Source organism: Salvelinus fontinalis, chromosome 39, assembly GCF_029448725.1.
Source record: "Salvelinus fontinalis isolate EN_2023a chromosome 39, ASM2944872v1, whole genome shotgun sequence".
Lineage (NCBI taxonomy): Eukaryota > Metazoa > Chordata > Actinopteri > Salmoniformes > Salmonidae > Salvelinus > Salvelinus fontinalis.
The window spans coordinates 20,093,739-20,108,609 of record NC_074703.1 but is presented as its reverse complement, the minus strand read 5'-3'; the positions used below and the strand labels follow the sequence as shown (position 1 = coordinate 20,108,609).

General features: G+C 44.0%; 1 protein-coding gene across 3 annotated transcripts in view; it reads right to left on the bottom strand.

The window, feature by feature from the left end:
• Window positions 1-14,871, bottom strand: part of gramd4a (GRAM domain containing 4a) — a 62,393-nt gene that overhangs the window by 32,290 nt on the left and 15,232 nt on the right. For 2 of the 3 annotated variants that reach the window (XM_055906226.1, XM_055906227.1), the window contains exon 3: window positions 11,604-11,724. In XM_055906226.1, the coding sequence (XP_055762201.1) occupies window positions 11,604-11,724 (121 nt within the window). Of the gene's footprint in view, window positions 1-11,603; window positions 11,725-12,034; window positions 12,740-14,871 lie in introns of those variants that run through there. The other variant, XM_055906228.1, reaches the window with a different exon arrangement.

Below are 14,871 nucleotides of genomic sequence, written 5' to 3'. Positions count from 1 at the left end.
AACACAGACCCTACAGGTCCCAGAGACGCTGTACTATTGGCACCAACTCCAGCCTACTGTGACCCCGATGTCACCAAACCTCATGCTACTGTTGATGTCACTGCTGTCCTGACACAATCCAACTGCATTCCATACAGGACAGTTAGTTCCGTCCTGTTCTGTTGGTGACTGATCAATATTCTCCTATTGCTGCCCTGCCCTACATCCCACTGGGTTAGAGAGACACACACACACACACAGAGAACCCTGTGTCAAATCAGAGGGCCTGTTGTCCAGACCTCTGGCAGTCTATGGGGGTGCCACAGGGTTCAATTCTCGGCCCGACTCTTTTCCCTGTGTATATATGGCATCGCGCTTGCGGCTGGTGATCCACCTCTTCGCAGACGACACATTCTGTATACATCTGGCCCCTCTTTGGACACTTAAGAAACCTTCAAACGAGCTTCAATGCCATACAACTCTCCTTCCGTGGCCTCCAACTGCTTTTAAATGCTAGTAAAACTAAATGCATGCTCTTCAACGGATTGTTGCCCGCACCTGACCGCCCGACTAGCATCACTACTCTGGAAAGTTTGGACTTAGAATATGTGGACAACTACCTAGGTGTCTGGTTAGACTGTAATCTCTCCTTCCAGACTCACATTAAGCACCTCCAATCCAAAATGAAAATCTGGAATTGGCTTCCTATTTCACAACAAAGTCTTCTTCACTCATGCTGCCAAACATAACCTCGTAAATCTGGCTATCCTACCGACCCTTGATTTTGGCGATGTCATTTACAAAATAGCCTCAAACACTATAAAAAAAAGAAATTGGATGCAGTCTATCACAGTGCCATCCGTTTTGTCACCAAAGCCCCATATACTAGCCACCACTGCGACCTGTTTGCTCTCGTTGGCTGGCCTTCACTACATATTCATTGCCAAACCCACTGGCTCCAGGTGATCTAAGTCTTTGCTAGGTAAAGCCCCGCCTTATCCTAGCTTACTGGTCACCAACATTAACACCCACCCGTAGCCCTGCTCCAGCAGGTATATTTCACTGGTCATCCCCAAAGCCAACACTTACTTTGGCTGCCTTTCCTTCCAGTTCTCTGCTGCCAATGACTGGAACGAACTGCAATTAAAAATAAAAATCACTGAAGCCTTATATCTCCCTCACTAACTTTAAGCACCAGCTGTCACTGTACACAGCCAATCTGTAAATAGCACACCCAAATACCTCACCCCATATTTATCCTCTTGCACCCCATTATCTCTACTTGCACATCTATCACTCCAGTGATAATGCTAAATTGTAATTATTTCACCTCTATGGCCTATTTATTGCCTTACCTCCCTACTCATCTACATTCTATTGCGTTGACGTACATTTGTTTGTGTAACTCTACTGTTTTTGTTGCACTGCTTTGCTTTATCTTGGTCAGGTCGCAGTTGTAAGTGAGAACTCGTTCTCAACTGGCCTACCTGGTTAAATAAAGGTGAGGGAAAAAAAGAAAAAACACATCTAGCGTCCTCAGGAGCTAAGAGTTTAGAGCTAAACAAGCTTATGACAGGAACATTATGGCAGGAAATGGTGATAATAAAGGAAACATTGTTCAGAAGTAAACATTCTCCAAGCGTTATGGACTAATGGAAGTGTGCATGTGCTGTACTCTACATTTAATGACAACAGGGCCCAGCGAAAACGCGGTCTACGCCGAGGCAAGTAGCACAGAGCCGATGGGAATCATACCCACAATTGACAGGCAAGCTTTGCTAGGCTTGGGTGCTTTTTCTCCCCCTTCCCTGACAACTTGACTGTAAGCCTGTCAACATCTCGTTTCGACCGGACGGACGAAAGCAAATGGAATTACCGTGGGGATAGATAGCTAATCACACTGCTACTACAACGCGAAGTTGAGAGACACTGGGTGAGCTTGAGTCAGGTAAGCAGGACGACAGCTTTATTTACCAGGGTGGGGGGGAAACAAATGCAGTCTTTATACTTTCGGTGTAGTGAAAGTAGAGCTAACAGGGATGCTAGCTAATTAGCTGGTTATCTTCACCTGAGTGATGATAGCTAGCTAGCCGTCGCGTGAAATACAGAGTAGTGACCCAGGGTGTAAACCAAGTAACACGAGGTAGAAACACACGGCTAGGTCATCTTCTACAGGGGGATTTAAAAAAAAGAAATGGTGCTTCAAAGGTGGCGTAACACACTATGAAGAAACAGCACCGCTCATGTTAGCCAAACAAACTGAATGGGGGTTTAGCGCATAAGTTGACAGCTAACAACACCCGTGGTGCCGTTAGCCCACTAGCCAGCGAAGACACTGGAATGTTCAGCTAACTCTGAACGGTGGGGACCGATGGTGAGCTAGAGACCACAGGTAAAATGAGCTAAAGCTAGTGGAAACCTACAGGCGGGATTCTAAAGCAGTGGCGCTAGCGAGCGATCAATGCTAATTGCATGCATGCATGCCAGGCAACAGGTGTACTGTAGCTAGCCGACTCCAAAAAGCGCTCCTAACAAGCTAACTTGAAAAATCAGTCAAATGAAGCTGAAGTTCCTGAAAATAGAAAAGAAGCCACAACTGTGGCGGGTGGCATCCCCCAGGGAGAGTAGCTAGTGCTTTCACAGCAGCCAACGGTGACCCTAATAAAAGACTAAATCCACGCCAAAAGGAACAGTTAAGAGCGCTAGTATTCTGAAGAAAGCTGCTTAACGAGCTAGTAACCAAATAGACTTGTGACGTGGCGAAGAAACCATAGCATTGCAGGGTGTTATATAGATTGGCCTGTTAGACGGGCTTGAATCAGGCTTAAACCAAATGACCCATAGTGAGATCTGAGTCGACTGAAAGAACTACAATTATATTCTATATAAATGAAAATGACTATTACTGACGGTATACGCCCATGTTATATGGATGAAATAACGTATTGAATATAGTTTAACTGCTGGGTCCTAGACAGCATAATTACAGTATTAGTCTGCTGACAACCAGGGAGATATCTCCAGCTATTTACAGTGGCATGTAAGAGGGCTGGAGGAGGATGCTGTTTGTTTACGGCCTGCTTGCTGCTGCCTAATGTTCTATGTATCGCGTTAAACTCCTTATATAAATTTAAAAATCCATTGTGCAATGTCTTGTTATCTGCGGTACTTTATGCTTAAAAGGAGGCATCTGCCTGCAGAATGCATGCTGCGGGAATCGTGACGTACAGACACACCCCCGACAACAGGCTGCAAGCAGTGGAAACCAAACCAACGACAGTACTGAGATTCCTCTTCCGCACATTGAGTAACATATAAAAGCACAGCTCAGTCAGTAACCAGTCATAATAGAGCCAAACAAGCACCTGTATCGATCGTGCTTTGTCGTTCTAGGAGCCATTGTCGTATTTTCACAGGGTACATGAAGTGAGAGGGTTGTAGGGAAGCGAGGTTGAATCAGCCATGACAGAGAGAGCGAGATCTAAATTTTACTCATCTGTTCAGAGAGCCAGGAGCTACAGTAGGGCAACAGTGACACAGCAACAATGTAACACACACACACACGCAGTGAGAGAGGGACCAGCTGTTCTGTCTGTCACGCATCACAACACACCCACTGACCCAACAGGAGAGGAGGATGTTACAATCTTCACTCAGTTGATCTATGTATGTATGTGTGTGGAGTGGGATTTTTGAGCAGCAGACACCTTTTGGTAATGTGATATGCACACCGGTCCCACTCCCATTCACAAGGGGGCGATAGAAACTTTTGTCAGCTCAGTTTGTGAAAGCAAGGAAGCGTTGCCTTCCCTTGCTAGCAGTAACTAGCTGGCAGTCTGGCAAAAAAAAAAAAAAAAAAATAGCAGGCTAGCTAGCATTTTTAGCTTCCCACATCTACATGTGAAATAATCAGATTCATATATATTTTTTTTAATATATGCCCTGCCCCCCTGAGGGGCGCAGCGTTCTAAGACACTGCATCGCAGTGCTGCGGCGTCACTACAGCCTGTGTCATTATCAGCCGTGACCGGAAGTCCCATAGAGCGGCGCACTCTACAAACCCACATTATGTCAATGACTCTGGTTAGTGCTACAACAGCACTGGGGAAACGGTCCCTGTAGAACTGAAGTGGAAGGAGTGATTGGTTGACAATATCAAAGTGATAAAGATGATCAGGCAACACAAGAACAAACAGGACCACCACAACACAGCCTGTTGTTTCCTCACCGACTCTCCATCTCACATAGTGACGGGTGCTGCATCCCAAATGGCACCCTATACCCTGCATAGCACACTATTTTTGAGCCCTGTTGTACCAGTCAAAAGTTGACACACCTACTCATTCAAGGGGTTCTTTATTTTTTTACATTGTAGAATAATAGCGAAGACATCAAAACTATGAAATCAAGTAGTAACCAAAATGGTGTTAAAATCAAAATATATTTTATATTCTTCAAAGTAGCTACTGTTTGCCCAGAAGGCCAGCATCCCGGAGTCGCCTCTTCACTGTTGACATTGGTGTTTTGCGGGTAGTATTTAATGAAGCTGTCAGTCGAACTTGTGAGACGTGTTCCTCAAACTAGACACTAATGTCAGTACACAATGCAAATAGTCCGAGTAGCCATTTGATTACCTGTTCAGGAGTCTTATGGCTTGGGGGTAAAAGCTGTTAAGCCTTTTGGACCTAGACTTGGTGCTCCGGTACCGGCAGCTTAGCTCCAGTGATGTACTGGGCCATACGGACTACCCTCTATAGTGCCTTGCGGTCGGAGGCCGAGCAGTTGCCATAAAAGGCAGTGACGCAACCAGTTAGGATGCTCTCTATGGCGCACCCGTAGAACTTAGAGAATCTGAGGACCCCTGCCAAATCTTTTCTCCTGAGGGGGAAATAGGCTTTGTCGTGCCCTCTTCACAGCTGTCTTGGTGTGCTTGGACCATAATAGTTTGTTGGTGATGTGGACACCAAGGAACTTGAAGCTCTCAACCTGCTTCACGACAGCCCCGTCAATGAGAATGGGGACGTGCTCGGTCCTCCTTTTCCTGTAGTCCACAATCTCGTTTGATTTGATAGGATGCCAGATTGGCTCACATTCAACAAATCTATGCATTGTAACAGGCCCACAATGTGGTTACAGTCTGAGATGATATATACACACACACAGTGGGGAGAAGTATTTGATACACTGCCGATTTTGCAGGTTTTCCTACTTACAAAGCATGTAGAGGTCTGTAATTTTTTATCATAGGTACACTTCAACTGTGAGAGACAGAATCTAAAACAAAAATCCAGAAAATCACATTGTATGATTTTTAAGTATTTCTTTGCATTTTATTGCATGACATAAGTATTTGATACATCAGAAAAGCAGAACTTAATATTTGCTACAGAAACCTTTGTTTGCAATTACAGAGATCATACGTTTCCTGTAGTTCTTGACCAGGTTTGCACACACTGCAGCAGGGATTTTGGCACACTCCTCCATACAGACCTTCTCCAGATCCTTCAGGTTTCGGGGCTGTCGCTGGGCAATATGGACTTTCAGCTGCCTCCAAAGATGTTCTATTTTGTTCAGGTCTGGAGACTGGCTAGGCCACTCCAGGACCTTGAGATGCTTCTTACGGAGCCACTCCTTAGTTGCCCTGGCTGTGTGTTTTGGGTTGTTGTCATGCTGGAAAGACCCAGCCATCTTCAATGCTCTTACTGAGGGAAGGAGGTTGTTGGCCAAGATCTCGCGATACATGGCCCCATCCATCCTCCCCTCAATACGGTGCAGTCGTCCTGTCCCCTTTGCATAAAAGCATCCCCAAAGAATGATGTTTCCACCTCCATGCTTCACGGTTGGGATGGTGTTCTTGGGGTTGTACTCATCCTTCCTCCAAACACAGCAAGTGGAGTTTAGACCAAAAAGCTCTATTTGTCTCATCAGACCACATGACCTTCTCCTATTCCTCCTCTGGATCATCCAGATGGTCATTGGCAAACTTCAGACGGGCCTGGACATGCGCTGGCTTGAGCAGGGGGACCTTGCGTGCGCTGCAGGATTTTAATCCATGACGGCGTAGTGTGTTAGGAATGGTTCTTTGAGACTGTGGTCCCAGCTCTCTTCAGGTCATTGACCAGGTCCTGCCGTGTAGTTCTGGGCTGATCCCTCACCTTCCTCATGATCATTGATGCCCCACGAGGTGAGATCTTGCATGGAGCCCCAGACCGAGGGTGATTGACCGTCATCTTGAACTTCTTCCATTTTCTAATAATTGCGCCAACAGTTGTTGCCTTCTCACCAAGCTGCTTGCCTATTGTCCTGTAGCCCATCCCAGCCTTGTGCAGGTCTACAATTTTACCCCTGATGTCCTTACACAGCTCTCTGGTCTTGGCCATTGTGGAGAGGTTGGAGTCTGTTTGATTGAGTGTGTGGACAGGTGTCTTTAATACAGGTAACAAGTTCAAACAGGTGCAGTTAATACAGGTAATGAGTGGAGAACAGGAGGGCTTCTTAAAGAAAAACGAACAGGTCTGTGAGAGCCGTAATTCTTACTGGTTGGTAGGTGATCAAATACTTGTCATGCAATAAAATGCATATTAATTACTTAAATCATACAATGTGATTTTCTGGATTTTCGTTTCAGATTCCGTCTCACAGTTGAAGTGTACCTATGATAAAAATTACAGACCTCTACATGCTTTGTAAGTAGGAAAACCTGCAAAATCGGCAGTGTATCAAATACTTGTTCTCCCCACTGTATGTATGTATGTATGTATGTATGTATGTATGTATGTATGTATGTATGTATGTATGTATGGCCGTTTTCACAGCATAACATTTAAAAAAGGTCCCTCTTTTCAGGTTTAGAAGAAATGACTGCTAAAATGCTAACTCCTGTTCATATAAGCTGGTAGCATAGCTAGCATACAGAAATCAGTGGTGGTAGTCAGTCCAAGTGTAATGCGGTTGATTGGGGACGATGACATGAACACGTACTGGGGTCGACATCCAAACAAGCATTATCGTCAGTTCTTTTTCTCAACATAGTGTGAAATACACAAACAATAGTCTAAATATAGGCCAATTTTGCTGGGGGGCAACCTTTCATGGCATTTCCATTATTTTAGTCGAGTTCGATTGATCTCTTTACCGCATGTATACAGATTGCCTGAGTGTTCTAGTAGCATAGCCTGTCTAGTAGCTTGAGTTTTTTTTTTTTTTTTTTCAGCTGTTCAGAATGGGGCCTCAGAAGAACTATAGGCAATGCTATAGTCTAACCACTAGCCAGTTGAATCTCATCCACTCAGACCCCATATTCCGGTCTCTTTCTCTCTTCCCCCTGCTCCACTACCTCCCCACACTGAACACACTGTGCAGAGATGAACAGAAAGCAAGAATGAACAGAGCAAAGTCCATTTAGCTGCTAAAGTCCATTTAGCTGGATTCTCATGCTCCACTGCTCCTACTGGTCCAATTACACTGGGAGGAAGAGAGGGATAGAGGACTGGAGAAAGAAAGCAGAGAGAGGCCTGGTCGGGACCTGTATTACCCAGAAACAGATTCACGAACACAACAGTCCCCTACTGCCATTCAGTATGAAGTGTGTAGAGAGGCCAGGGACTAAACCAGATCTCTATTCTGACCGTCAGCAAGGCAAGGCTGCCATGTTGTGACAGTCTTCTATAGCACACTAAACACTAACTCAAACTTCAGGTATGGACGACTGTCATTGGTAACAAAGCAGAGGTGAATAATGCATGAGTATGTCAAGTATATATGCAGATTATCTTTTATAACAGTCCATCTTCCCTCTCCATACAGATCCCACACAAACAGGAGAGAGTGAACTTGAAAGAACAAATTACCCTGAACAAAAAAAAAAAGTGGGCTAAGTACCAACGACACAATGTCACTCAACTCTGTAGACAACATTCACTGGGACATTATTTGTCTGTCTAAATGAGTACTGGTGATGAGACCGTGCTGTTATTAGATGACGAGTCTCTCATCCATCTGTGTGTGTAACAGGGTCTTCATAAAGGACCCTCTACAGGGCTGAGATGGACTACGCCTAAATAATTAAACTGCTAACAGAATACACCTACATAAGAACATTTAACAGAATACACCCTGCAGCAATTCCAGCTTTAGCTAAAAACATTTCATTTGGATGTATACATTTGACATGAAATGTTACATATTTATTGTACCAGTCAAAAGTTGACGCTCATTCCAGGGTTTCTTTATTTTTACTATTTTCTACATAGTAAAATAATAGTGAAGACATCAACAACTATGAAATAACACATATGGAAGCATGTAGTAAACAACAAAAAACATGTTAAATCAAAATATATTTTATGAGATTCTTCAAAGTAGCCTCCCTTTTCCTTGATGACAGCTTTGCACACTTGGCATTCTCTCAACCAGCTTCATGAGGTAGTTACCTGGAATGCATTTCAATTAACAGGTGTGCCTTGTTAAAAGTACATTTTTGGAATTTCTTCAAGTGCAGTCGCAAAAACCATCAAACGCTATGATGAAACTGATTCTCATAAGGACCACCACAGGAAAGGAAGACCCAGAGTTACCTCTGCTGCAGAGGATAAGTTCATTGGAGTTACTAGCCTCAGACAAGGCTAAGAGTGGCTACTTTGAAGAATCTGAAATATATTTTGATTTGTTTAACGACTCCATATGTTACATTTCATAGTTTTGATGTCTTCACTATTATTTCTACAATGTAGAAAATAGTAAAAAATAAACACCTTGAATGAGTAGGTGTCCAAACTTTTGACGGGTACTGTATGAGGCAAAGGTACAGAATGGCACCTTTTATTCAGGGGTATGTTAATACATATCCATTTAATCATTTAGAAATCAAAGCATTTTATGTATCTAACCCCCATCTGAAGGTGTCATAAGATCATACCCCCAAAACATGCTAACCTCTCACCATTACTAATAACAGAGGCGGTTAGCATTTCTTTTGGGGGGGGGGGGGGGTTATGATATTTATTCATCCATAACTATGCCACTGATTATTCACGATTGTCACGTCTAGTCCCACTCCGGTGCCCAACGTCGCCAGTTTACTAACCACCGGTCCTGGCAACCCATCATTACGGACACCTGAACTTCCCTGATTATTTAGCCCTCTTTGTTAAATCAGTCCTTAGGTGTTACTGTCTCATATTCAGTTCATATCCCATGTTTGTTCTTTTGCCTCTGATCCGTATTAAAAACTCACCTGCTTCCTGACTCCCGGCGTATACGTAACAGAGACTATCCGTAACCATGGTAGCATCCACATTGAATGTAGACGTGTTCAGAAACATATTTTTTGGGTTACCATAAAAGTGACTCCAAAATGACCAAATTCATTATTAACCATTAAAAATTGGACACAACATAGTCCGAAACACAAGAACAAACTGCATATGAATCCAACATCCAAGTTCGTAGAGTCCCAAGTTTGATGTAATCATTGCATGCTAGGAATATGAGACCAAAATACTAACCTTTTAAATAAATACTTTAATACACTACAGTTGAAGACAACTGGAAACTCTGAAAAAAAAACACAAAGAAAACAAGTACCGACTCGCAAAATGTTTAACAGTCATCCAACTCTTAAATCCAAGTTGAGGACTCTGGCCTCTTTCTAGAGCTTCGACCTAAAGATCACTGACGTCATGAGTTGACCTTATTTCCCCCCCCCGCCCGAGTTCCCAGCATCTTGAAAGCCCCATAAAACCAGAGAATGCCAGACTTATGACAAAATATGCCCACAAGGACAGCCGCACCACCTTCCTGTTCAAGTGAGCATTGCACAACAAAGGGAGTCCAAAAATGTCTTGTATACTGCTGCAGACATTATGTAAAATGCCAGGGAGATATGTATACTGTAGCTAAGAAAGTAATACTAAGTGTATGTTGTGTAGTAAGCTGTTAGTAGCCCATGTGCCTCACCCTAATCATTTTGTCCCTTTCCCTTCATAATTTAGCCTACTGTTCTGACTTGGTGGTGCACAGGTAGTCTATAGCCTGATTTAGCGAAAACTAATATTGTAAGAGCTTTCATTATCTGCTTATATGCTCCCTTTATTTATCCTACTGTGCTGACTTGGTGTACAGGGAGAATACTGTACGAACGGCGCATGTTCTGTATTCTGTCCCTGTACATTTCAAAAGTGCTGAATAAATAGTTATACTGACTACATCCGTCCTAGCTCGCTCATTAATGACTTAATAGAAATTATGGATGGCCTCTTATGCGCTTGTCGGCCCCTTATGCCATAATTTGTAAATCTCAATAATCAGTAGAAAACACATTTATTTAGGCAAGTCAGCCATATCAGCCATGTCTTTTTTTAAAGGCAGTAAATGAGGCTGAATGAACTGTGTCGCTGCCAGACAAGTCTCTGCTGATAACCAGGTGTAGCGGTGGTAAGGATTCACTCCATGGTGCTGAAAGGAAAGCTCTGCTGTTGGGACAGCTTTATGTAGGCCCTAACAGTTTGTATGCACTGTTTGTCACCGTTATAGTGCAATTCATGTATTGTTTAGTGTTGTGCAGCGGGTTTGCTGGCATGCATCAACCATTAAAAAAAAGATATATATTAAAAAATATATGGGGTGTTTGCCTCACCAACCTTAGCATGCCAAAATCGCCACTGGTAAGAGGCACGTCAGCAGCAGAACAGCATAGCTAGCTAACTAGCAGATTTACATAATCAACAACATGAATGATCAGCTGATAGCCCATCCTCTTTAACCAATGTGAATCTTTATGAGGCATTGCAATTAGCTTGCTTTTAATTAGCTTACATTCTCACTACAGAGTCAGTTTATGAATTATGGAAGTCTATTTCTGTGTGCTGTTTTATTTAACAGCACACAGAACTTAGTCAAAGTGCTTTCATTTCTAAATAATAAAAAAACAGTATGTAAGAAAAATATCCTCAAATTAAAAAAAGGTGATATTCTGTCGCCACATATAAAACATCAAATCCAGAATGCTGGACTATAGAGCTAAATTAAACATTTTAGCTTCACTGTCCAAATAATTACTAGGGGAGTGTATATTTAGCCATATGGCTTTAGCTTCACTATAGCTTTAGCCATATAGCCTTAGCAAAAGGCTTTAGTCATACAGTTTTGGCCCGCGTGTTAGCTTCAGCAATGCATGCTCACACTCTCAGGGATGCAGAGGCACACTGGCAGACCTGTGGATGGAAAAACAGCACACACACACAAACAGCACAGGCCACTACACGTGCTACACTACCGTAGCATGGTACAGTATGTACCCATCCCTGAGTTGGGTTAATGGGGCAGGGCAGCCACATTGGCCAGAGGCATTACGAGAGTGGCTGACCCAGCACAGAGGTGTGTGTGTGTTAGAGTATGAACATGAATCGGCACAATTGAATTTGCTTCCCCCTCAGGCTCAGTATCCCAACTCTCTCGTCCATCCCTCCACCATCCTCTCGTCCCCATCACAACACCCATACCTCCCCAGCCTCTCCCATTCTCACCCGGACTCCCCAATTCATGTCCACAAGCAGATAGCAACAGAGGATGACTAAAAAGCTCCAGTAGCTAAAAAGTGTGTTAGGGTTGCTAAGGTTACTTACGTAGGAAGTGTTTCTCCAGCAAGGCAATCTCCAGATGACCCTTCACCTCGTTTAGCCGGTCCGACTCGCTCCTCTGGAAGTCTTGAAAGGCTGCAGCCATGTTGAGAGCCCCCGAACCCGCCTGCACACAGAGGAGAAGCGCACGTTCATACAGGCGTAATGTCAACGCACACGCCCACACACTGGAAGTCCTGAAAGGCGGGCTCCATGGTGCGAGCCCCAGAACTCATCTGCACGCACGAACACACACCAAGAGGCTGAATTAACATGAATACAGGCATGACGTCACACACACACACACACACACACACACACAGAAGAAACGCACGTCAAAAACATACATGAGATCGACTTAACACACATTAAAACATGCATGAATAAAACCGACACACACGCGGCGGAGTAGCTATATCTCCAGTATGATGACTCACACGGCCAGTGCGTTTCCCTCCCGTTTTGAAAAGCGTTGCAAAGGAGGAGATCCCTGCCGACGGACTCGCTGTCCTCTAGTCTAAACGCTACACTGATGACTCAACCACTCTCTCCCCCCCACACTGACTCATGGCTTTAGTCCACAGATTACCAGACCAATACCAGGTGAGAGAGAGAGATGGTGAAAGAGGGGAAGAGTAGGGGGTGAAAATCAGTAGGTGAAAAAGATAGGTAAAGAGAAAGCGACAGAAATAGGAGTGTGTTGAAGAAAGCAACAGAGGATGAAAAGGAGGGGAGGCGAGAAGGAAAGCGTGGAAGCTGACGTTGTTCTGAGCCACTGCAGGTTTACAGGGTGTCCCTTTAAGAGGCTCCTGCCACAGACAAAGACAGTCGCGGCCAACACGCACATAAAGCCAAAACACACACACTGCAGCAGCTTCTTCTCCCTGCAGCATTCCTGACTGCAACCCGTCTTAATCTATTACGCTGCCTGTCAAGTCCATGAGAGGCAAACACCGCATGAGAGAAAGAGAAGGGATGAGAAGAGAGAAAGGAATTTAGTTCAGATGCCCTACTTGGGATGCAGCCAGTGATTAACAAGGGATGATGAGAAAAGACGGTGAGATGAATGAAAAACTAAAAGAGAGCCTTCGCTCTGTAGCCCAAATGTCAGAGAGAGTTGATTTGAGAAGGAGGATAGAGAGAAACAACAGGGGGGGGCAGAGAGGGGAGGGGCTAGACTGGGTGCGTCTGGAACAGGAAGTAAACACCCAGGTCATGTGATCTGGTCCTGAGGAGCAGAGAATCAGCAGTGCAGGACTAGCATGGAGTATCTGCAGCACTGAGGAACGAGCAGTAGTGTGTGCGTTTAATGATTTTATTCATTCGTCTTATTTACAATGACAGCCTACCAAAAGGCCTCCAGCGGGGACGGGTGCTGGGATTACAAATAAAAAGTGGAGGACAAAAACACATGACAAGAGAGACACCACATAAAGAGAGACCTAAGACAACACAGCATGGGGGTGTGTTGGGGGTCTATGTTGCAGAGCCCAGGAATTTAAAGAACTAGGACGCTACGTAGCCCAACTGAAGGGTTCTTTCTCAAACTCTGGGTGAAGCATATTACTGGCATCTTCATTTACAAAACCACTGCTCAGGTCTACTCCCCTCAGTTCTATGCTTCTATTTCTATGATTGTGAAAGTAGTTTCTCAGAGAATGACTAGAGAGTCACCAGCCGGCATTGAGCTGGTCTCATGTTTGCTGCCGGGCAGAAAACATCGAGAATTATTAGGCTTACACCGTACAACCGACTATTTGGAAATATCGACATTAAGATTTACAATACCGCTCATGGGTACCCATAAACAACCCCCACCCGCCATAAGTATCAACTAACTGATATCTAGTTCAGTGCTCCAGCTATACATTTGCTAACTAAGATGGCTAGATGTCAAGATCAAGCTTCTTGGTTACACCAGACATTCAATCCCTCCTGGATCAAGATCCCTGTTGCCAAAATTGTTGTGTATAGTTTTTTTTAAATATTTTTTTATATACTCAGTGTGTGTGTGTAAAAAAACATCCTAATATCAAGTTGCGACCCCCCCTTTTTGACAACAGAACAGTCTAAATTCATTGGGCCATGGACTCTACAACACGTTGAAAGTGATGCTGGCCCATGTCGTTTACAAAGCTTCCCACAGCATTGTCAAGTTGGCTGGATGTGGTTTGGGTGGTGGACCATTCTTGATACACATGGAAAACGGTTGTGTGAAAAACTCCGTAGCTCTTGACACAAACTGATGTGCCTGGCACCTACTACCACAGCCCATTCAAAAGGCACTTAAATATTTTGTCCTGCCCATTCACCCGCTGAATGGCACAAGCACAAGCCATGTCTCAAGACTTAAAAATGCTTCTTTAACAGGTCTTAACAAGTGATATCAATAAGGGATCACAGCTTTGAACTTGATTCACCTGGTCAGTCTCATGGAACTAGCAGGTGTTCTTAATGTTTTGTACACACAGAAAGTATTCAGACCCCTTGACTTTTTCCACATTTTGTTACATTAAAGCCTTGTTCTAAAATTGATTAAACGTTTTCCTCAATCTACACATTATACCCCATAAATAACAAAGCGAAAACAGAAGGCATTTTAGCAAATTTATTAGAAATAAACTGATACCTTTACATAAGTATTCAGACCCTTTGCTATGAAACTCGAAATTGAGCTTAGGTGAATCCTGCTTCCATTGAACATCCTTGAGAGGTTTCTACAACTTGGAGTCCACCTGTGGTAAATTCAATTGATTGGACATGATTTGGAAAGGCACACACCTCTCTATATATAAGGTCCCACAGTTGACAGTGCATGTCAGAGCAAAAGCCAAGCCATGAGGTCGAAGGAATTGTCCGTAGAGCTCCGAGACAGGATTGTGTCGAGGCACAGATCTGGGGAAGGGTACCAAAACATTTATGCGGCATCGAATGTCCAAGAATACAGTGGCCTTCATCATTCTTAAATGGAAGAAGTTTGGAACCGCCAAACAATCGGGGGAGAAGGGCCTTGGTCAGGGAGGTGATCAAGAACCTGATTGTCACTCTGACAGAGCTCCTCTGTGGAGATGGAAAAACCTTCCAGAAGGACAACCATCTGTGCAGCACTCCACCAATAAGGCCTTTATGGTAGAGTGGCCAGACGGAAGCCACTCCTCAGTAAAAAGGCACATGACAGCCTGCTTGGAGGACTCTTAGACCATGAGAAACAGGATTCTCTTGTCTGATGAAACCAAGTTGAAATCTTTGACATGAATGCCAAGCATCACTTCTG